The sequence below is a fragment of the Trachinotus anak genome, unplaced genomic scaffold (genome assembly GCF_046630095.1).
Source record: "Trachinotus anak isolate AG129_WGS33_773 ecotype Australia unplaced genomic scaffold, CSIRO_AGI_Tana_v1 ptg000032l, whole genome shotgun sequence".
Classification (NCBI taxonomy): domain Eukaryota; kingdom Metazoa; phylum Chordata; class Actinopteri; order Carangiformes; family Carangidae; genus Trachinotus; species Trachinotus anak.
In genome coordinates this window covers 5,315,263-5,337,391 of record NW_027273883.1, presented here as the reverse complement: position 1 = coordinate 5,337,391, position 22,129 = coordinate 5,315,263, and the positions used below count along the sequence as shown (strand labels likewise).

The 22,129-nt window shown below is 40.7% G+C and overlaps 1 protein-coding gene across 1 annotated transcript in view; it reads left to right on the top strand.

Annotated features, from left to right (window-relative positions):
- meox2a (mesenchyme homeobox 2a) overlaps positions 1-22,129 on the top strand; it is a 39,042-nt gene that overhangs the window by 14,679 nt on the left and 2,234 nt on the right. Inside the window, exons 2-3 of the mRNA XM_071470804.1 lie at positions 14,949-15,525; positions 20,089-20,261. Coding sequence (XP_071326905.1) covers positions 14,970-15,525; positions 20,089-20,261 — 729 coding nt within the window. The 5' untranslated portion in view covers positions 14,949-14,969. The remainder of the gene's footprint in view (positions 1-14,948; positions 15,526-20,088; positions 20,262-22,129) is intronic.

Genomic DNA, 22,129 nt, shown 5'->3' with positions numbered 1-22,129 from the left:
TAATATTGGCAACATAATCTGGCAGGGCAAGAAGAACTAGCAGAACTAGAAGAACTGTAAACAAGACAACAGTTTAGCCAGATTATCTGAAGCACTTTTCAAGGACATGAAAATAAAATGTTTAGAAATAAGAAAATGGTAAAAAAAATAAAATAAATCTCTTTTTAAGCAGGAAAACTGTGTGATTACAAGTACAATAGGTCAAAGTTTAAGCAGGAACAGTGACAGATGTTTAAATTGGGCAATTTGGGAATCAATTTTAATATTCAATGTTTTCGCTTTTTAAATATGTTTGGTTGATGTCAACAAGACTTTTTAATGAAGAGCACATTCAGTTTTGGGGCAAATCCACATCATTTATTATGAATTTAAATTTTTTTCTCTGAAGTCTGGTGTATGTTGTTTGAGCACTGGTCTCAGGGGAGGTCTGTGCTCTTTAAGTGACCTTCTAGTTATTAATAGGAATGGTGGGCAAACTACAAAAAGGAGACACAAGTTGAAATAAACAAGAATTATCCTTTAACGATCACTAATCAATCAATGATTACAAACATCATTACAAAATGTGTACTTTTTTCTCAATGAAAGCTTTATTTAAACAATAAAAATCAACTCATTTTGAAGTACAACCAAAGTAAATAAAAGTGATTAAAAAAATCAAATTACTAGTTTTTTGGAGCTTTCAACCACAAAGAAATCAAATTAAAAAGGCCAGAATGTGAGACATAACATGTCAAAGTGGATTTAATATGCTCACATTTTCAGCATAAGTTTATAATATCAACATCAATTCAAAATAACCGAAATTAAAATTATTTAACGATATTAAGTTAATGATTTCTGAATTCCTATCAGTCATACTGGCTCACTGTCATGACTTACTGGGACATTTAACAGAGCCATCACTGATGTTACTTTAGCACCTGTGGTTTTCCTACTATGACAAGTCAAAAGGTCTGACGTGAGAAATCTTTTAGTCTAAGTATATATAAGCCTCAAGCCTTACCACTTTCACATTTAATTAGGTTGCATGCACAGTACCAGGCTCTTTGTAACATTAAAGATTAGAACAATTACACAGAATTGAACTGGAGTGGGACTAAAATGGAGAGGTTGGGTTTGTCAATGAAAAAAGTCAAGACAGGAGGAAAATTTCCCTGCTGTAAGTCTGTCAACCTTAAGCTGTCTCTACTCTGTATGATTTATGTTATGAGCCACTACATCAAATTCAGAGTTTCCAGAGTGTCAGAGTTTAATGGCTGGACTGAAACCTGACTGAAACCCCCCTTTTTTTAATCCTTTCCAGTAAAGTTAAATATACTTGTAAGGGAACAAATGCAAGTTCAAAACAAAAAAGAAGTGAGCCTAACAATCGTCTGAATCATTCTGAATGTATCATGAATAAATTCTCATAAGGTGAAGCTATAAAGAATTTATAATCTCTTATATCTCACACTGTACAATGTGCATGTAGTGTGTAACTTTTCTTTGTATTTTCCTTGTAGCTATTAAGTGTTTGTACAGTGTGGTGGAGATTTGCCATGAAAGTTCTTTGGTTGATGAACAACAGCCACAGCTGTTGTTTGTATACTTGGCGAATAGCTGTGAAATATGTGTCAAAATCACAAAACGAAATTCAAACCAGAGAGCTTATTTACTCAGAGTTTATTTATTCAGCTTACAGGGCCATTGATAATGAAGCCAAGATCACAGTAACACAAGTTTTTATCCAACTCTTTGTCCAGAGGTGCAATATTTTCCTAAAAAAAGATTATTTTACAGCAAATTCCCTGTTCAAGTCACTTCCCTGATTTGTGAGTGTTAAGTAAATCTTATGAGCAGATAATGCATTTTATATATATGGCATCTTTTTGTGAAATTAATACTTTATGCTTGTTGAACATTTAACCTTTTGAACATCAGAGAATGACTCCATAATCTGACAGTTTTATAGCAAAAATTCAATATCATGAATGTACCATTTTGATTCCCACACTGACCCCTGCATGTCAGTGAAAACAATAGTCCCTTGATCTCTTTCTTCAACTCTCATTTGATTTATTTTCCTGTCATATTTCTCTTGTTATATGAATGTTCTCTGTTCACAGTGGATGAAAGACACTTGCTGCTTTTAATTTTAGTGACCTGCAGTCCGTACTTATTTTCCTAGTTACACTTTCTCTGAGTTACACAAGATAAGAGTGTCATCTGAAAGCCTAGAAATTGAACTGTAGATCAGTTTTGTGGAAAACAATCTTTGATCCAAGTGGCTGTCGTCCCACACTAATTCCTGAGCGAGTCTGTTGCTTCAGACTGACAACATCCCTATTGTTTCCTGTTGGATGATGAACTGCAGTAATGTAACTGTCAAACCCCAGGTGCTGCTCCCTTCTTCCCTCTCTCTCTGCGTCTTCTCCTCCTTTCACCCTTTGCATCTGAACATGGAGTCATTTTGTGCTGGTCACTTTGAAATTGAGTTCAGCTTCTTTGTGCAGCAGTAGGTAACGTTTTCTGCCATAAAATTAAAAGCAAAAATGTTCTGTTTTGGAACAAAGCATTTTATATGATGCTTTCCAATCCCCAACAGGCCCCTAATTATCCAGTTGTCATGCTCTGTAGTGAAGGACATGAAAACATGGACACCCTTTCTGAAGAACACTGCCTGAAACCTTTAAATGCTGAACTAGCTAGCAAAAAAATGTGCGCTAAGAAAATCTAAGTTACAGTTAAAGTCTTTTTCAAAACATTTCATCTTTTTTTTTATGTTTCAAAGATATTTTTTGGGGCATTTTTTGCCCTTATTGGCAGGACAGTAGGGAGTGACAGGAAAGGGGCAGAGAGAGGGGGAATGACATGCAGGAAAGAGTCGGGTGTCGAACCGGCACTCGCCTGCTAAGAGCATCCGCTCATGTGGTACGCGCCCTAACCACTCCGCCATCAGGCCGCCCCGAACATTTAATCTTTTATGAGTAACTCTTTACTGTTTGTACAGGCAGCTGGGATTATTTATTATTATAATAATAATAATTGGGAACAGAGTTTCAAGAAATACATCCAAACCCTGCATTTCTAAGTCCAAACTTAAAGCTGCACTAATCAAAAACTAATCGACTATCATGTGTAATGTAAAAAGGTTTGTTAAATAATGATAAACCCGAAGAGAAAAATCATCTGACTTCAGTTCTCAGCTCTACTGAGCAATTTACTATCTCTTAGCTCATTGTTTCAGTTTTACTTGCCCAGCCCTGTTTCCCACAGATACCATTTATATACTATTATTTTAAAACAGCACAGGAAGGAAACTTAATGCAGTCTGCTTATCAATGAATCCGGCATGTTGTACTGAACTTCTGCAAAACCTTTTTATCAGATCATAAGTAATTTGTTTTATCATACAGTATTGACTTGCGGTAACTAAAGCATGATTAGCCTTTTTTATGGTTATGTTTAGTCTCTTGCAGCAGTTGGTTAATGTTGGGGAAGGATCGTGATCCTGGTGAAATACTGAAGAAGCTGACAGTGAGTTGAAGCTTGAGACTGGACATGTTGTATTAAACATTAAAACCAAAACCAAGGTCTTTCCCTAGCATCAACCAAAGTGCAAAGTATTAATTTGAAATTTAATTAGAGGATTAACCACTTGAGAAGTATCATCTTGTTTTCAAGGGGGTCATCAATTATACATTTCTGAAAATATAAATGTTTATCAGAATCTCCAGAGAGAAGGGTGCAAATTTCAACTGCGTGCTGTGCAGAACCTGCACGTCAAAAGATGAAAGGAATCACTCAATCAATCATTGGGGCAGGATTGGTGGGGCTTGGTGCCACAGTTAAGGTAAGGCAACATTACATTTCTGTTCAAAAAAATTGCCCTGCACTCATTCCTGAAAATTTGTGATGCCATGACTCTAATTCGGGTATTAAATTAAATTGATCACAGGTATCACAGACTGTTATTGGTGCATGAAAGTGATGTTACAGTTTGTAGTCCTGTACCTTGATAATATGCTAAATATAGCAATTAAACACACCAGAATAATAACTCCTTTAAATCCTGAACACATTAGTGTTTCCATTAACGACCATATGGTCAAAGTTCACCTTCGTCCTGTGAGTCCGTCTGAGCAGCTGGAGGTCGCACCGAAACAGGAAAGACCAGCTTAAACTGGTCCTTCTTGTACACATCAATAGAAGTTAATGTAGCTGGAGCAAACATTCGTAGAACAGGAGTGTAACGTGACCGTACCTTCGATTGATGTCACTGCAGTACCTTCTGCTCACCAGTAGAGGTCACTGATAAGTTGAATTGAAGATGATGTGGGAACCTGTCTTCTGACAGTAGGTTTGTGTTGCAATAACTTGCTCAGAAAAGACAACACAGGCTGTTGCAGCGCTGTTGCATGATGGAGAACGGTAATGCATACACTTGACATTACGGCGGTGTGACTGAGGACCTTCTGTCCATATTAAAAGTTGCAGTTCCTATGGGGTCGTGGTTGGTCTGTTGCATTCCAACAGGAAGTCCCACCTCCTCCTCCTCCTCCTCCTCCTCCTTTTGTTTTAATGAAGCCCCTGGGAGGTTCTGGAAAGCCCTGGAACTGAATACAGTCCATCCCGTCCAAACCGCCGCCTCCTCTTTAGTCCCAGTGAGCTTGGACCAAACCCTGCTCTGCCTCCTGCACACTGCCCCGTTGCCGTGGCAACTGCAAACAGGACGGGACAGGGTCCTGCTGAAAACTGGGCTATGATTTCAACAGATGTCACGACACACAGGCAACAGAAAACGCTGGGCTTCAGTCAGTTTATAGCGTGACTGTGTGGAGCTGATCCACAGGCAACACATTTTATATATTATCAGGCTTAGGGCTCCATTTTTGGGTTTCTTTTATGCAGTATGGGTCATCATTTTTAACAAGGCAAAGCATGGAGAGGACCTCAGCTGGCTTAAGGTGTCAAAATATAAAATTCAGGAAATCGGCACTACACAACCAATCTCGCCCAGTCGTAATGACAAAGGAGGGTATTTCATCCATACAGCATGCCTCTGTATCCTCCTATTGTCCTGGCCATGCGTCATGTCTACATGGCTGAAGCCAGTCGCTCCAGTCTCCTGATTGGGCGACAACATGGGATTGTTCTGGATCACAGTCGGGGGAAATGCTTGGGAACTCCACTTCCCAGCGTGAGAGGAGACAGGAGAGCAGAACGGCTCCCCGGAGGCAAAGCCGATGACCCCGCTGAGTGCAAAATATGCAGAGGTCGCCGGGTTTCTATTGGGCAAGAGCTAAATCTGACTGACACCGAGCAGCAATAACCCTTGACTCCAGAGCTGCTGGGGGAGACACGCTATTTATTTGCACGCAGATAAATGTCAAGCAAACAGTTCTGAATTTCAAACATGTCTTCAGTAGAAAACAATCCGTGATGTAAACTGAGGGGAGTGAGGAATTTTCAGCTCAGTCAGAGCAGGAAAGAGAAATAAAACCAGTAAAAACAAACAAGGAAAGAAGTTGAGTACCAGTTGTGAAGGAACGTGTTGTAGCTCTTCACAAGTACAGTTTTGACATGGCCATTCTATGCTACTTTATGATTGTCCTCCACGTAACTTTGCAGATGAAGAATTAATATATTAAATATAATGACTTTATTAAATATGATGCAATGTTTATTGAGCATGAGTTAAATTCAACCAAGTACAACAGCTTACACAATAATATATTAATGATAATGATCTAATGTAGGGATGATCCTGCATACTGCAATAAGTATCATTGTACTTATAATGGAGACTTTTATAGTGTTACATTGTTACTTTTCCTTAAATAAATCAAATCTTTCACCACTGTTCGGGGACAAACATTTAGTGCACAGTGCAAACATGGCATCATCATTTACCCAGACATCAAGAAACATACCAGTACGTATCACATGGCATTATGTTTACTGTTTGTCTGTTAGTATTTAACACGCACCATATAAACGCAGGATAAATAAAACATGTTTTAAGTCTCTAGTGTGCAGGATCAAATTCCAATTATTAGCTGATATTACTTGTTAGCTGTTACCTTGGTAACAACTACTGTTCCTGATAGTTCGTGATGAAATGTACTGTATTGTCAAAAAATGTTTACACTTACTTCAAGACTTATATTCATATTTTATAATTATTGTAAGCATTGTGATTAAATTATTTATGGCCAGTGGACATGCAGTACTTATTGGGCTTTTAGGACAACTGGCCTGCAGGGCTTCTACCCATTTCTCTTGTAGTGATCCTTTGTTGCATCTTGCACTGCATGAGACCATTTCTCAGCTCATCGAGTTCAGAAAATTGTCTCCAAAGCCCCAGGACTATGCCAGAAATGAACTGTCAGTCAACTGAAAAAAAATACCAATTTTGTAGCTTCAGAAAAAATTGTATTGTGAACACATCACCAAAATAACTCGAATTTTCAACCCCAGCAATATGCAGTATATATTTCTTTACATCCAACTGATTCTGCAGCACATTACAGGTCAGACATTAGTCATAGCGGCTTCACTAAGGGTCAGTATTAGCAGTAATACAGCTGTACTGAGAGAGTATTTACACCCACATGCACACACCTCTCTCATTACCTGCCAGTAGAGGTCACTGTTCTCCTGCTGCACACTGCACCTCCTGTGACCTCAGACAGGGCTGGCTGCAGAACCTTTAGGTCGTCAGGTCACATGGGCTTCAACTGTATCAAGGATGGATCATTGTGCAGCCCGAGCATGACTTTTTTCTCATCACTTTTGTAAAGGCAACTTGTGTCAACATTTTTAGACCAAAATTGAATTGTGCCAATCCCCATGTTGTTGTTGAATTTGGCCAAAAAGGGTTAGCCCATTGGGTTTATGCTTGTCATGATGGAAAAAAAAACCCTTAAATAGCATGAGGACCATCATTAGAGTCTACAGCTGCATCAGCAGGGTGAGATCACTCATTACTTCCACAGTCATTCATCACAGTGTTCCTCAAAGATCAGGTTTATCAACATCTGACTAATGACTCACAGCAAAATGAAGCTTCATAAAATGCAACAACATAAAACATAAAGAAAGAAAACAAAGAACAAGACAGAAAATGGCCAAACCACTGATATATTGTTCAGCTGCAGCATCACCTTAGTAAACCTGCAAGACTGAACAAGTTGTGGAGTTTTTGGAGTTTGTTTGAAAATCAAATTTTTAGTGAAGATTTTCACTTTACTTTGTTGCTTGTTTCTACTTTGCTTTTTGTTTGCATTTGCCAGCTGATATTCTGTTGCTTTGTTTCTAAAATAGCCCTATTCGCAAATTTCATTTGTAATATTATTAATAGAGGTAGTAGTGGCAGTAGTAATAAGAGTAGCTGTACGTTTAGTACTTAAAAAATAAATCAGCAGATGACAGAAATCCAGATGGGCCTATAACTGTATTCCCCCAGAAGAGCACCAAAGCAATCTGAGTAGAGAAACAGCAACTATTAATATATATAATGAGTTTTAAAGACCTGCTAATGCAAGTGATAGTAGAGGTAGAGAGTTGGACAGCCACCAAATCACAGTTAGGTGACAGTGACTGGCTGAAATGTAGTAAATTTAGAATAAATGCTCCGCACTGAGGTGTTTTCAGTTATTCTGTCTTATCAGTCATCTGGTCAGACTGAAGCTGGGTGCAGTGTTGGTAGAAATCATGTGAGGGCCGTGTACTGATGACAAAGATATGGGTGTAATTAGTCCTGCCCAAATAGGTGCAATAAAGCAAAACAGGAGAGTGAGTAAGTGAGGTGTCAGTCAAGCACAGACACACCCACACAGTCAGAGGTTTAATAAACGAAAACACCTGTAGCTCGCACCACACTTTGCTCCTATTAACAAACAATACAGCTGAACATATTGAACATTTCTGCAGAACACCAACAGGTGTAAAGAGTAAAGTTCACAAACAGTCTGACTCATCCAGATTTACTATCTGGGTGAGTCAGGATATCTGGGTATTATCAGCAGCTTTGAAATGTAATTTTCCAAAGTTCACAACCCTATCACCTAGGCATTATTTTATATATAACCAAATTATTTTCCCTGTTGTGGTACATTAAAAACATAATTGCTTTCTGGGATATGAGTGGATGAAGCACAACATTAAGAATCGCACAGGAGTTGCAGGGGTCAGGGAGGTCGGGGAAGACTGTGACGCATCCTAACTCCAGTTAGGTAACAAAAGCACTTGGGTGAAGTTTAGGGAAGGATCCTGGTTTCAGTTAAATGTTAATAAACACATAGTATCTCAAATCACTGTGGACGTTTTCTGTATTAAACAAAGTCAGTTTTTCCCTAGAGTTTAATAATGCTGTAGTGGCTTTGATCAGATATTTGGCAGAAAATCAATGAAAACTATTGTCTGATCACTGAACCGTACGTTCATTATCATTATTTTTGCTGTTTGCCAGATACATTAATGAACAACATTTCCTCATAATGTTAACAGAAAAGGGAATCATTATGCTTCCTTCAAAACGTTATTTGTTGTTGCAAATCAGAACCATCATTTCTTGGAGACAGGGCTACAAATCAAACACCATCACTAACCTGTCATAACTGCATGACCATACCTATAGCGGGGATGAACTGATGGCGCTGAGTCTGAATTAAATGTTATTGAGATTCACCAGCCCTAACACATTGACTTAACATTAGTCAGAAAACAGGCTGGTCCCCCGTACAGTAACTTAACAGAACCAATTCTCTGGGAATCATCCAGAAACCCCCTGGAACCTAAAGAGAGAAGGAAGCCGTTAAATCATAAAAGGTTGACTTCACTCTTCTGAATGATTTGCCTTATTGGAACAGCATGTCGAAGCTGGACCATCAGAGGGACGCTGGAGTGATGCAATATGGCCAGAGCTCCTCCACAGCCATTGGACCAAGCCTGTGTTTTGCATGTGCCTAAGTGTTGTGGAGCAGGAAGTTTAGCGTGCGGGTGGGTTTGGTTGAGTGGTAGGTGGGCGGGCAGGCAATTCAATTGAACATATAAAAGTCACTAATGGCCCCGTTCACAAATCGAGAAGTCTGGAGTTGTTCCCTGCCTGGCACCCATTCCCACTCGCCTGAAGACGGCGAGGAGTGTGAAGGGGGCGAAATGAAAGGAGGGCGTTTTTACAAATTTAGTCTTGGAGGAAACGAACGCGCCTAGCACTGAGGCTGGCTGGAGTTGGTGCCGCTTTTGGTTTTGGCGGTTGTACCAGGTCCAGATCTAAATGGAGGTTTTAGTGCGGCGACCCCAGGCTGTTTGAGGTGTGGCCTGACTCGGTGCGAGGCCCTGCACAGTATCACACACGTCTACTCAGACTCCAGTGCCTTCAAGCTGGAGGCAGAGGGGAACCATCACACCAGGCGGCTCCAACCGCCCCCCATTATAGATGATGATCTCACCCCCGGCTGTCCGTGGCCATTACAGACACAGAAAATGGCCACCTAAGAGCAGCAAGTGTGTTAAATGACACTATTAACACAGAAAAACAGACTCAGAAGACACATTTTTATAAAGATCAGCTCAGAAGATCAGAAAATCAGCTTATTCTTGTCTTGGTGTCCACGTTAGTTTAGAAATTATTAGATGAATTTTATAATAACAAGGGTCGTCTATTTTTCTCAACCCACAGCAGCAGGAAAATCCTTAAATTTAGCTGAAAACACAATTTATTTCAGAAAAAGGTACTGCAAGGTTTCCCATGACAGCAGTAATATACCAGCATGAATTAAACATTTATAATAGTGGCAGCTCACTGAAGCAAAGTGGGATTAAAAAAAGATTCCACTTTTCAAATCTAATAAATATTTAATAAACATTTTAAGATACAAAAAAGTTAGTGAAGCCAGAATTTAAGGAAGAACATTTGAAAACCCAAAGGCAAAACTTATAATTTGAACGTACTTTTTACTCTCGTGCAAATGTCAAATAATTAAGTCTCATGCAAACTGCAGCACTATAAACACACATATGGTTTTGTCTATTTCAAGCCAAAGGAAATTAGATTAAAAATAACAAATGCATTCAGAGCTGTCAACATTTCCTCTTTTATGTATTTGCACTGTCACTCCCGGAGAAGGCTGCTGTTCTCCTCATGTAATCGAGCTGTAAATGGAGACAACATTTACTGTCTCGCTTTGTGATATATCACTGACATCCTGCTATCGTTCACATGGACAATATTCCTGACAACGGCTGTAAATCTGCGGCTCAAGTTTGAAAAGGAAGCGAGCGGCGACAACAGTTTCCACACCGCCCGCAGATGTTCGTCTCAGCACTGCAGCACTGTCACTGTCCCTGCTCTGTTATTAGTCGCAAGATCAAACCAAGGATGAAATTATCTGTGAAGCTGTACCAGCACTTAGATATTCCACATGATGAAGAATCCTGATTTCTGTAAAAGGTTGTTTTAATTAATGAGCAACAAAATGGCAATTTAATTTTTTATATTTTACATTTTTATCCAAAATATTTATGTATATTTTAGGGAACTTCTTGGACTCAAAGACACAACGTACTTATACATAATAATCTTAAAATGATATCCTGTGTGATTTAATTTCAGAAATTCAGGCAGACATCAGGGTCCTTAAAAGGTGAACATCTCACATCAGAAGAAAGTTAAAGCTTCTCCTTTAAATTCAATTGTCAAACAGAAATCTCTGGTCTTAAAGCTGCTGGTGGAGGCCGAACTCCTGCAGGTTTCCGTTTATTTACAAGGATGACATTTGTAATTGTTCCAGCCATCTTTGGATGTATTAGGTTTACAGCTGCAACGGAACACGTCAATTCTAATCTTACTCCACTTGGATGCACGCTGCTATATATCCACAGAGAGACTCAGTGAGTGTTATACACTCTGAAATGTTTCCATATTAGCTGGAGAATTAATAAGAGGGAAAACGTCTAATAATGATTACACACACACTGGGTCTTCTTAAATGCTCGTATTATACTACTGAAGCCGAGGGCGACATCAAAGCTGTCTCCAGTAAAGCATATTACACATCCGGGGCTGTTAAAGTTTGGAGAGAGTGCAGCGAGTGGCAACGAAAACGGCTACAGGGATAAAACTCATTTTGTTTCATAAAGTCAGTCTATGACTGAAATTACTATATTATTATGCTGTTGCTATTTTTCCCATTGTCATTAATGCTTTTATTTACTTAAGCTAAAATACATACTTTTAGTCCCCTTAATTAGCATTTATAAGCATTATACACACATGCAAGAAGGGGTTTATAAGACACTATGATGCAGTTGTAAAGCAGCTACAAGTGTTTATTGGTGTACATTATTTGTCAGCAATTATAACACCCCCTGTGATAATATTTTATATTATTATGACTATTAGCTGTTTATACAGCAGCCCCTACTCCACTGAGGTAGTTACAGTTATTAAAAACACATTAATAAACACTTACATCTGCTTACAGCCACAGTTTAGAGGGTTATAAATAATTTATTAATTGTTAATGCTTATAAGTGATAAATAGGGAGATTTAAAGTAAACTAGTGCCTTGTTTTTTTTATGTTTTAGGAGCTTTAGGAGACTCCTGTGGCACAGTAATGTAGAGGCCACACTGCTTTTCTACTGTGCTATCTTTTGATTGACCTCTGCACAAGCCAGAAGCGATCTCTGTATCTGCAAAAAGACAAGACTCCTTTTATCCAGGAGTGAAGGTTGCTTATTTTCCAATGAAGGCCAAACCCAAAACATGCAGTAAATAACCATGTTAACTTTAAAATTCATGTGAGAAAAGGACTAAAGTGGCAGTTGCATGTTTGTTTTGGTGACAGTGGCACTGAGCTGTGTTTGCTGTAATCCTTCCTGCCTGTGTGACTGACAGCCACAGGTTGGGGCAGCAGGTCTACCTTCAGTTTGTGTCCACCCCGGCCTCGCATGATCATCACAAAACACGGCCCTGGTTTCCCACCAACTCCCTTTTATGAGTTACACCTACTCACCTTCGTAACCTCTTCACCTCTTTTTATTCTCCTTTTCATTTTACATGTCATCACATAATAGAGTTCAACAAATATGTGCTTTTGGAGGCCAACAAAGGTAGTTTTAGATTTATGACACTGATGGTTTAGGCCAATATTCACATATCTTCAAATGTGGGTATTTCCAAGTCCAAATATAAAGTTTCCAGTTGGAGTTTGTTCAATTCAGACTGGAAAAGCATCTGAAACAACATTTACACCATCATGGGACACAAAAAAATCTTCACTGTATCCAAACTAATGGCATTTATTTGAGGGTTAGTGGCTCTTTAAGGCTCCACATGTGTTGAGACAAGCATACAAGAAAAAAGGACCATTTTCAGATTGAAAGAATAAATGTGTAAAGAGAATAAATTTTAATTAGTTGTGTATAACCTGAAGCTTATCAGAAGTGGACAACATGACTGGGTGACACCTCATTTTCACAATAAAAGTCCATGGGCCCAATATATAATGTAATCCTATTTCACACCCAAACACACTCATACTTGTTCGCACAACTGGAGATTTTGCCTCATATTGCACACAAGGGGAAAAGGCTAGCACTGACTGAAAACACCCACGCCACAGGCCATCACCGCTGCAAGACTGGCGACAGGATTGGAAACACGTGCGTAATAATACCTGCTCAAGGCCCTGAGCAAATATATATCGCCTCGGCTAACCTGCTAATAGCCTTAATTTGTAAGGTAAACAGTAGAAGAGTTTGACACTCACTCACCTAAGGTGCTTTTCCTCTGCTGCTCTCTCTCTGCTGCTGCCTTCCTTCAGAGACTTTGGAGGGACTGGTGGTGGCGGGGGAGGGGGGCAACAGCGGCAAAAGTTACAGCCTGCCTCCGCCATGCTATCTGTTAAAGTAATTTTCTCTCAAAGAGGAATTAATTTCCTTTCTCAGGCGGCCCACAGCGCCTGTGGCACAGCCTGTGTCGTCCACCGGGATCCCCAGAGTGTGGAGTTATTGTGACTGTCCATCTGTAAAAATCTGTCTCAGCCACGGAAACTCTGACACAGCCATACATTTTCATTTTGTTTTGTATATTATTTAATCTGTATTTTGTACTCTATTTACACTACGGCACACAGTGTTATAGACAGTTGTATTGTTTTGAGTCTCAGGGTTTTAATGAGGAAGCAAACAAGTGTGTCAGGTGATTATTCATATTTATTTTTTAATAAAATGTATGAAATATTTATTTACAATATTATCTGTATATATAGTTGTATAACAGAGATTTTAATTCTATAGACTAAAACCAGATTTTATCATTTTGTTTTATATATTGCCTGTTTTTGCATCACAGGTTATGTAAATAAGTTAGTGAGCAAATAAATTTATTTCCATTTGAGTCTTGGTATATTTCCATACAGTAATAATAAAAATAATAATGATAATAATAGAGGAATAAGAGAAGCTAGTAAAGGTGTCTTTTTCACTCCCAGCTGTTTACTTGCTACTTCACTTATGGAAAATGACATCTTTATGGCCAAACTGATTTAGTGAGACACTGATGTGAGAGCCAACAATATGTGATAGGAGCGTTTGATGTATTTTCAGGTTGTAGGTGGTTGAAATATTTCATCTTATATAAACTCTGGGGATTTCTGGGATTTTTACTCTGGTCACTCAATTCTACAAGCTACAGATATTATTTTCTGTCAGCATGAACTCATTTAAAACAATGATAAAGGCTCGTGTGACATCTAAGAAAGTTCTTTTTTTAAATTTGTACTGCCAATTTAATTTAATTTTAAAGTGGCCATATTTAGTATTTGAAGCAACTTTTTTTTTAAATAAAAGCTGCTGACCTTCATGACCTCCTATCAAAGGTAAAATCTGAATCCATAGTGATGTGTTCAATGGTTTGATGATCTTTCATTTCAAAATAAAATACACAATGATCGGTTGCATAAAATTAAATGGACTGTTGTTGATTTAAAAGATTAGTTGGTCACTCCATTGGACAACAAAATGTTAACCCTTATTTTAAATATGATCCTATTGCACTGCAATAAATATTTTTTTATTTTCTGATTATTGTTTTGGAATAAAACTTCTCATATTCCTTTTAAAGTAGCAGAAAGACACAAATACGGTGATAAACTTGAGCTCTCAACATCACAGGACCATGAGACCCAAGCAGACGACACCGTGTGCAAAGGAAACTTTTCCTCACCGACTGCCACAAGACTAACTGTGTTTAAAGGGGTCAAAACTGACAAAGACAGGGTGACATGCTGAGTTAACCCCTGACACCTCGCCCCGTGCCCCCCCCATCTCTCCACACTCCCTCACCTCCCCTCCCTTTTCTCCCCCTTCCCCCAGCCACACCCATGAACCATTAAGGCTGTTTTCTTGCAGGGAAAAAAGATGGCCACCGGAGGTCAGATCCAAGTCCAAAATAAATTGCCTTCTTTCCTGAGGCTCAGCCATTTTAATAGTACAGATTTATTGTGCTGTGCTTTTTGGAGGGTGATCATATGTATGTGGTCAGTAGCGCGTATGCAGTCTGTGACCCAGCCTCCCTCTCACGTTACACCCTATTTATAACATCCCCTCTGCCGGCTCCCCTCGTTCTGCAGTTCCTAGGAACCTCCTTCTGCTCCTAGCCTCGAGCTCCAGTCCCCAGTTCCTCCTGACATCTGAGAGGCTCTGCTGAAGCTTATCCTGGGCTAACTGTTTATCCTGTACAGCCTGGCAACTGGCCGCACGCTCCGGATTACCACAGGACACCCATTTCAAAACACACTTTACTTTCTGCTCTGACTATTTGAATTGAAGGAAAAAGTTTTTGGGTTTGTCAAGGGAAAAAGAGAAGCATCTTGGATATGTGCTGGTGATCTTTTTTGTTCTTGGTTGATTTAGTAACTTTACCCTTTTTCACTTGCCCTTCTCACCTTTCCTGGAGGGCCGTGTGTGTTTGCACGCGATGGATCACACACTGTTCGGCTGTCTGCGGAGCCCCCACGCCCCAGCACAGGCCCTGCATCCCGCCTTCACCCAGTCTCCCTTGACTCTGCACGGACGCTCGGACCACGTCTCCTACCCCGACTTGGCCTCTTCATCCTCTTCCTCCTCCACCTCCTCACCGGCACCATGTATCATCTCCAGCTACCCGGCTGATGACGGCCTGTTCCCCGGGCAGCACCACCACCACCACCCCCACCGCAGCCACCTGCCCTCCCAGCAGCATCATCACCCACCTCAGCACCATGCATCTTGGCATATCCCACAGATGCCGTCGCCCGGTGGTACCACACGCCACAACCTTTGCCACCCGCACTCCCACTCATCCCACGACAGTGGACCCACACCCCCCGACCTTGGCCATCCTGGCGGGCCTAGTATGTGTGCCAGCACCCCCAGTCTGGGCAGTGGCAGTACCCCTACAGGGGCCTCCTGTGTGCCTGCAGACTTTGGCAGACAGACTCTGTCACCTGCTGAGGCCGAGAAGAGGAACAGCAAGAGGAAAAGTGACAGTTCAGGTAAGAGGAACTTAGACCACAGTCTTTTACTACACTTTTTAAGTCACAAGTGAAAAACTGTAACAATCCTAATGGCAGAGATTTTCGTCCTCTGTAAATATCATAAATAAATTATCTGCTTTTGACAGAAATCACAACCAGCCTTAGTGTCAGATTCTTTTTGAGGCGTTCCCAGCATGTCTTTGCTCAGTCTTTTAGTTAGATAAACATCATCACATAAATATCAGCACTTTAAGAAATTCCAAGCAGAGCTGAAGAATAACACAAACATCTGTACTTGTCATTCTAAATCTTTCAACAGCACATAACTGCAGAGATTCTGCTGCTCTGATAGAAAAACAAAAAACTGTCTGAAAAGCAGTTTGTAGGTGTTGGCTGACGCGCAGCGAGGGTGTTGCAGCAGACAGACTGAAGCGTGGAGCAAAGGCCACATCATAACTGTGTGGGCACATCTGACTGCTGCCATGTTTTGTTTAAAAATCACATCTGGTTTGTTGCGACACTCTTCAGAGGGCAGAAACTGAGGCACAGAGTAAAGAATTAATGTCATGGATTGTAAAAGACTACACCGGCGCCTCGCGCCGCACTAAACACCCCGACAGGCCGAGAGCTTTCAGGCTTTTTTCTTGTCTAAATCTTGCGGTTCAAATAAATCAGGTCAGGTTTACTGAAGTAAAATGAAAGTGTGTCACGTTGGACAAAAGCAATGCTAAGCTCAAAGACACTAATTGCAGATGTCATTTTTAAGTATATATATATCCTGACAGAATGGTACATGAATTTATCTTATTTAATTCAATATGAAAGAATAATAAATGAATCAGATATTTTTATGGTTCTTCTTTTCATGGGTTATAAATGATTTCACTATCCCAAGTAAATATTCAGCACATTCCTCTGAAAAGTGCCTAAAAGAGAGTCAGAGAGATTTATTACACAGTTTTACTTTCATATATTCAACAGTCATAGTGAATGTTCTGCACAGTGAAGTGCACCTGCACTGTAAACTTCAAGGCCACTTTTCTGTTGTTAGTTAATTTGTGATTTTGTAAAATTTGTGACTTGGCATCTAAACGCAGCTGCAGGTCTCTCGAAGGTCTGACCTTAATCTTTATAATCACAGGCCCTGTTTTTAAGCATAAATAATGCAGCTGTGTTTAAGGCTTTACATTGTCCTTAAAGAGGGACAGCCAGAATTATATAAGCTGTATTTTAATGATAATATATAAAACACAAATTCTAACAACAGAGGTTCAAAAACAAAAAAAATCCCTCTTTTAGGACTGTACTCAAATAGGTAGCACCTCTCTGATGACCTGCAGAACATTTCCAACCTGCAGTCACCACAATAATCAATCACGGCATGACAAACTGCCGAGGCCGGGTCGCGGGAGTTCTCGCAGGGAACGTGATATTAGTGAGAGTTCTTAGTTTTCCAGGGAAAGTGTGCTCGGTGTTCTCTCTGTCCATTTGAGGATTGCGGGGCCCGCAGCGCTGATCCTGCAGCCTATTAAAGGCCTCTTTGTATGCACAGCGAATCACTTGCATTTTAACCACTGACTGATATAACTGTGTGTGAATAGTTTTTCACTCGGGATGCTGGGAGTGTGTGTTCCCTCTGACAGGCCGGCTGGTGCTGCAGCTTGCATAACTCAAATGTGCAAAATAATAACAGGACTAATTCTTAACTGACTGTAAGTGGTCGGCAGTGTAACAGCGCTGGAAACATGTATTTGTAATAATACCAAATACTAGAAAGAGAGGGTAAAATCCATATTCCTCAGTGATTTAACAGGAACTCCAGATGTTATGTGCTGAAAAATTACAAAGGCATCCTGCAACATAAAACATGCCAACGCTATCCCAGCTTTTCAAGAGGCTCAAAGCCTTAATTTTCAATTCTACAGTTCTGTTTGTGCTAAATGTCCCGTTCTCCACAGGCAAAATGTTGCAATAGTATATCTAATCCACAAATTCAACACACCACCTCCCATTTCCTTTCCTCCTTTGTCAATTTATTTGGAAACCTCAGCCTCAGCCTCCAAATCCCTCGTCCCCTGTAACAATAGTTACTGCATACTCATTACATGTGCGGTACATTCTCTCCACGCTAACACCAATCACGCTGATTATTAGGGGGCTAGCAAGGTTGCTGACTCAATCAGCTGTCTAAATATCACACCACAGCCAGTTGCATGAGATAGAGCCCTGATTAGGTTTCACCATCTGGACCAGAAACTTAAGCAAAACCTGAATTTAGATACAGAACAATAACAAAACCTGAGAGCTCATTTCCATGCTTAGGTTTACCCCCCCCCCCCACACCCTTTTTTTTTTTCAACTTTGAAGCATCTCAACTTTCTGTGTCTAACACTCAGTTCTGATTGTTTCCTCAAGTAGGGCCACAGGGTGGGCTAATGAGATGAGCCACCTCCTTGGTATTCTGGGTGTCTGGTTTCTGGGGGAACCTGTTCATTTTCTTCTGGGCAAGCCGGGCAGTTTTTAAGCCCTGCAGAGTGTCTGTCCGCTGAGCTCCTGGGTTATATTTGCAAAGACTTGCGCTGTCAAGGGAGTGGTCGTCCTTTAAAAAGTTAACTAGATTTTCTGTGTGGAACAATAAAAGGTGCTTGAAGTCTTATTTTGTTGAGGCGGTGTTGTAAAAAGGAGGCGTGAGGTGCTGAAAGCTTCTTGGTGGCGGCCAAATTTTCTTTGAGTAAGTTTTAGAAAAAAACATTGCAGATGTGTTGATGCATTTGATTTCATTCTCATGTGCACAGCTGTGAGTAAAATACATGAGAAAAAACAATCAGCAGGTCAACATATGGACTGTCCTCTCTTGCTTTCAAGAGGGTCCCTCCTGCACCGAGCCCGGTTCATTTGGGAACCCTAAAACGACGTGCCCCGTCTGGGTGCATGTATTTTTCTCATATTATTCCTCCTTTTTTGTGGAGAGATGAAAGTTACAGCGGGGACCTAATTGCTGTGGTGTAGTGGCTGTGTCATAAAAGCCTTGCCGCTCGTTTTAACTCCAGGGCTGCTGGTCTGCAGCAGCTGGCTGTGTTATTCTTTTATTTCTCTTTACACAGTGTCTGTGTTTACCAGAGACAGAGAGTGGGTAAATATGTCCGAGGGCCTGCTTCAATCAGCCATACACTGTTTGGAGCGCTGGGTTTGAAATTACAGGGAGGGAGAGGCAAGGTCAAGGGGGGAGCCGGACACAGGCTGCGGGTCAAGCAATGATCTGTTTCATTTCATAAAATTCGTGCGGGAATTCTTGCAGTTTATATATGTTTTGTTTGTCCTTGGCTCTAAAACTGTGCAAGTGCCATACAAATATAACTTTTGTAGAGCAGTTTCAGTTTACCCTCATCTACTCTTCAGCCTCTCAAGGGAGTTATTTTGCTCTGAAAAAAAAAACACACACACTTAATTAGAAGGAAGATCCTCTTTCTGGCAGAAAAACAGAACCAACAGGGGTCCCCTCCGGAGAGACAGCTTAGGTGAAGAGATCGTTTCTCCTCTGACGTGGCTGCAGACCTTCGCACTGCAGGACTATTTACAGTTTGGCTTGACACAGGCCTGCTGCATTAGCACACACTGCAGAACAGGACCGCAGATGAATTTGCATGCAATCGCTGCTGCCTTCGAGTGCAATGTGCAACTGAAGCGTGCCCAACAGTGAAGCCACAAAGGCTGCTCACAATAGGAAAGTTTTGGAGGGTAAATTAACCGTATGTGTTTTCTTCGGAAAGTTTTCTTCGGATATGCCAAAACAAAAAGCATTTTCCGGGGTGATGAGCTGAAAAGGAGATGACACATCCTGGGAATGTCTGTTTTAAATTTCATATTCACAATTCAATTCAATCCACAATTTTTCTTTAGGAAACACACTAATGGTTGCAAGTCCCCTCCTTGAATTTAGTGCTCGCATGTGTTCTTTTATATTTTCTTATTTTCATTAAAGGGAAATACATCATTAAATTTCCACAGCATGCTTTCTATTATATTAGTGGGTAATATTTTATGTTACACATGCATAATGTTTTTAAGACTTTTTTTTTTTTTTTTAACAATCATCTTATGATTACAGGAATCATTGTTTCACTGTCATCCTGAAAGATTCAAAGCTGAAAAAGGAAAGAAAAAAATTGTTACAAAAAGTGGTACTTCGGCAGGTGTTACCACCAAATGAGGAGTTTTTACATAAAAAAGAAATGCGTATCCTGCGTAGCTGCTTTGGGCTGGTTTAAGCAGATTCCTTTAAGACAAAGAAAAATTAAAGCCATGTTGGCATTGTAAAGGCCAGCTTATTGTAACAGCACAGCTGCCACAGTCAGGCACACATGTGCAGCCGCCCGTGAGTCTTTCCAGCCACTTAAAGTGTTCATAAACAATGACTGAACAATAAAGTGTGATTGACAGCTCCCATTGTTTCCCTTACCTTGCCTCCTTTCTTCCCCCTGCTGACTCGCACCTGCCACATAAGATTCACTTTATTTTTATTTTTGTTGCATATAAATCTGCCCTGAGTGGAAGAGAAACCTGTGTGGTGTTTGGTTTCAGAGTCCCAGGACGGAAATTACAAGTCAGACGTGAGCAGCAAGCCCAGGAAGGAGAGGACGGCGTTCACCAAGGAGCAGATCCGAGAGCTGGAGGCCGAGTTCGCTCACCACAACTACCTGACCAGACTAAGGCGCTACGAGATCGCCGTCAATCTCGACCTCACTGAAAGACAAGTATGTGCCTACCCACAGCTGCTTGTCCTCCCCCCCCCCCCCCCCCCCCCCACATTAGCACATTAATGCCATGTTGTGAAAACAGAGGTGGCCTCGGGACAGTGACGTGGCTCTTCAGCTCGCTACTGTGTTTTTGTAACTCTGGTGCGAGGGGCTATTGTGCTCCAGATGTGGCTGTGTGACGGGACTATCATATTCCAGATGTTCCTGTCTATTCTTTCAGGCGGGCCACAGTCAAGACAGGGAGACGGGTTGAAGGAAGTGCTGTCTAGCAAGCCACTTCCTCTCTCCCACTGCCCCTGCAAAGCCCAGATTGGTCTCAGAGCGTGGGCCGCTTTGCTGTAAAAAATGCAGGCAGATGAAATAAATAACAGGAGACGAATGGTTAGGGGAAGGAAACGGCGTACAGCCTGTTGTTCTCTGACACCCGTTTGGAAGCTATAAGTCACACTTAGTTGACACCTTGCCAGTGATATTTTGCAGTGTGATAGACTGAATGTGAAGAACAGACTGGAGCGTTTCAGGTGATACCTCACAACTTAAGATCCCAAGGATATGTGAACCTCATAGATCACGTCTTTGGAAAGACGTGTATCTTGTGTCATGCTACATCAAAAAGTATCACTTGCATTAACTAAAAACTGAGTTTTTATTGTGCATGCTGCTTCAATGCCACAGCTCACTGAGACGCCTAAATGGATGTTATTGGTTACACCTGCTTTTCCTTATTTAAATGTCAGCCTGTGAGAACGGTCTGTAGGCAAGGCAGGTTTATTCGTATACATCCTCGTACCTATACCTAAGTGCTTTATATAGGGCAAACATGACAAGATATAAAATCAACACTAGTCAATAGAAAGAGACTATAGGAATTAAAAGAGTAACATAAAAAAGATAAATGCAAATTATGAATAAATAGTCCCAACTTTAATTTAATAAAGTCAGTGAAAAGTCAAAAGTCATGATTTAAATGAACCAAGAGTTGGTACAAACCTCAAGTTTACAAACCTTGGATGTCTTTAAAACCATCAGAAATTGTTTTTAAATCACTGCTTTCCTTCACCAAATGCATCACATAAACATCTTAAATCAGCACATCTTTGCTGTATTCCCTCTGACTACCGCCCCAGTAGCCTATCGATCCATGTTGCTGCGGCTCAGTGAGCTGAAAACATCAGCAGTGTGTCAGGGTTTGGGGTTCAGTTCCCCGATGGGGCCAACCGTGCTAAAAATATACAGAATACACTCATGGTTCTGTGTAAGGGGCGTCGGATAAAAACATCACAAAGAGGAATCTCCCAGTGAATGAAATAGTCTGCAGGTGTGTTTTAATGGCCTCTAAAGTAAAGTGAGTTGTAAACCTGCTCAGTCACATTTAAGATCTTTCTCATCAATCCAAAAGCAACTGGAAACTGTGACATGAAAAGTGATATCAGACTGTGTAAGTGATCATCTGCTTTTGCTTAATATTACAAAACTGAAAAAAAAAAACTTTGAAGGAATACTTCTAAATACCGACACGTCAGGCAAAGCTCCATTTAACTCCGCAGGGCCACCGAGCACAGAGATTGCCACCATAATTCCACTTCAGCCTTCTCCCAGACCGTTGCAATTAATCTTTTTGTGGCTCGAAACAGCATTAAATGTGCATGAAATTTCTGCAGCTCATGCAGCAGAAGTTGTGTGCGACCTCAGTTTCGTCGGGAGGGAAATTATACAGCAGGAGATAGTGAGGTAAATATTGGCATTACAATCAGTTGGCCACGGCGCTCGATTTATGCTGCATGAGCTGTTTGGAGAAATTTGATGGATGTTTTATGCTGTGAAAAACGGAGTATTTTCAAAGATGGCAGAGCTGGAGCTACAGG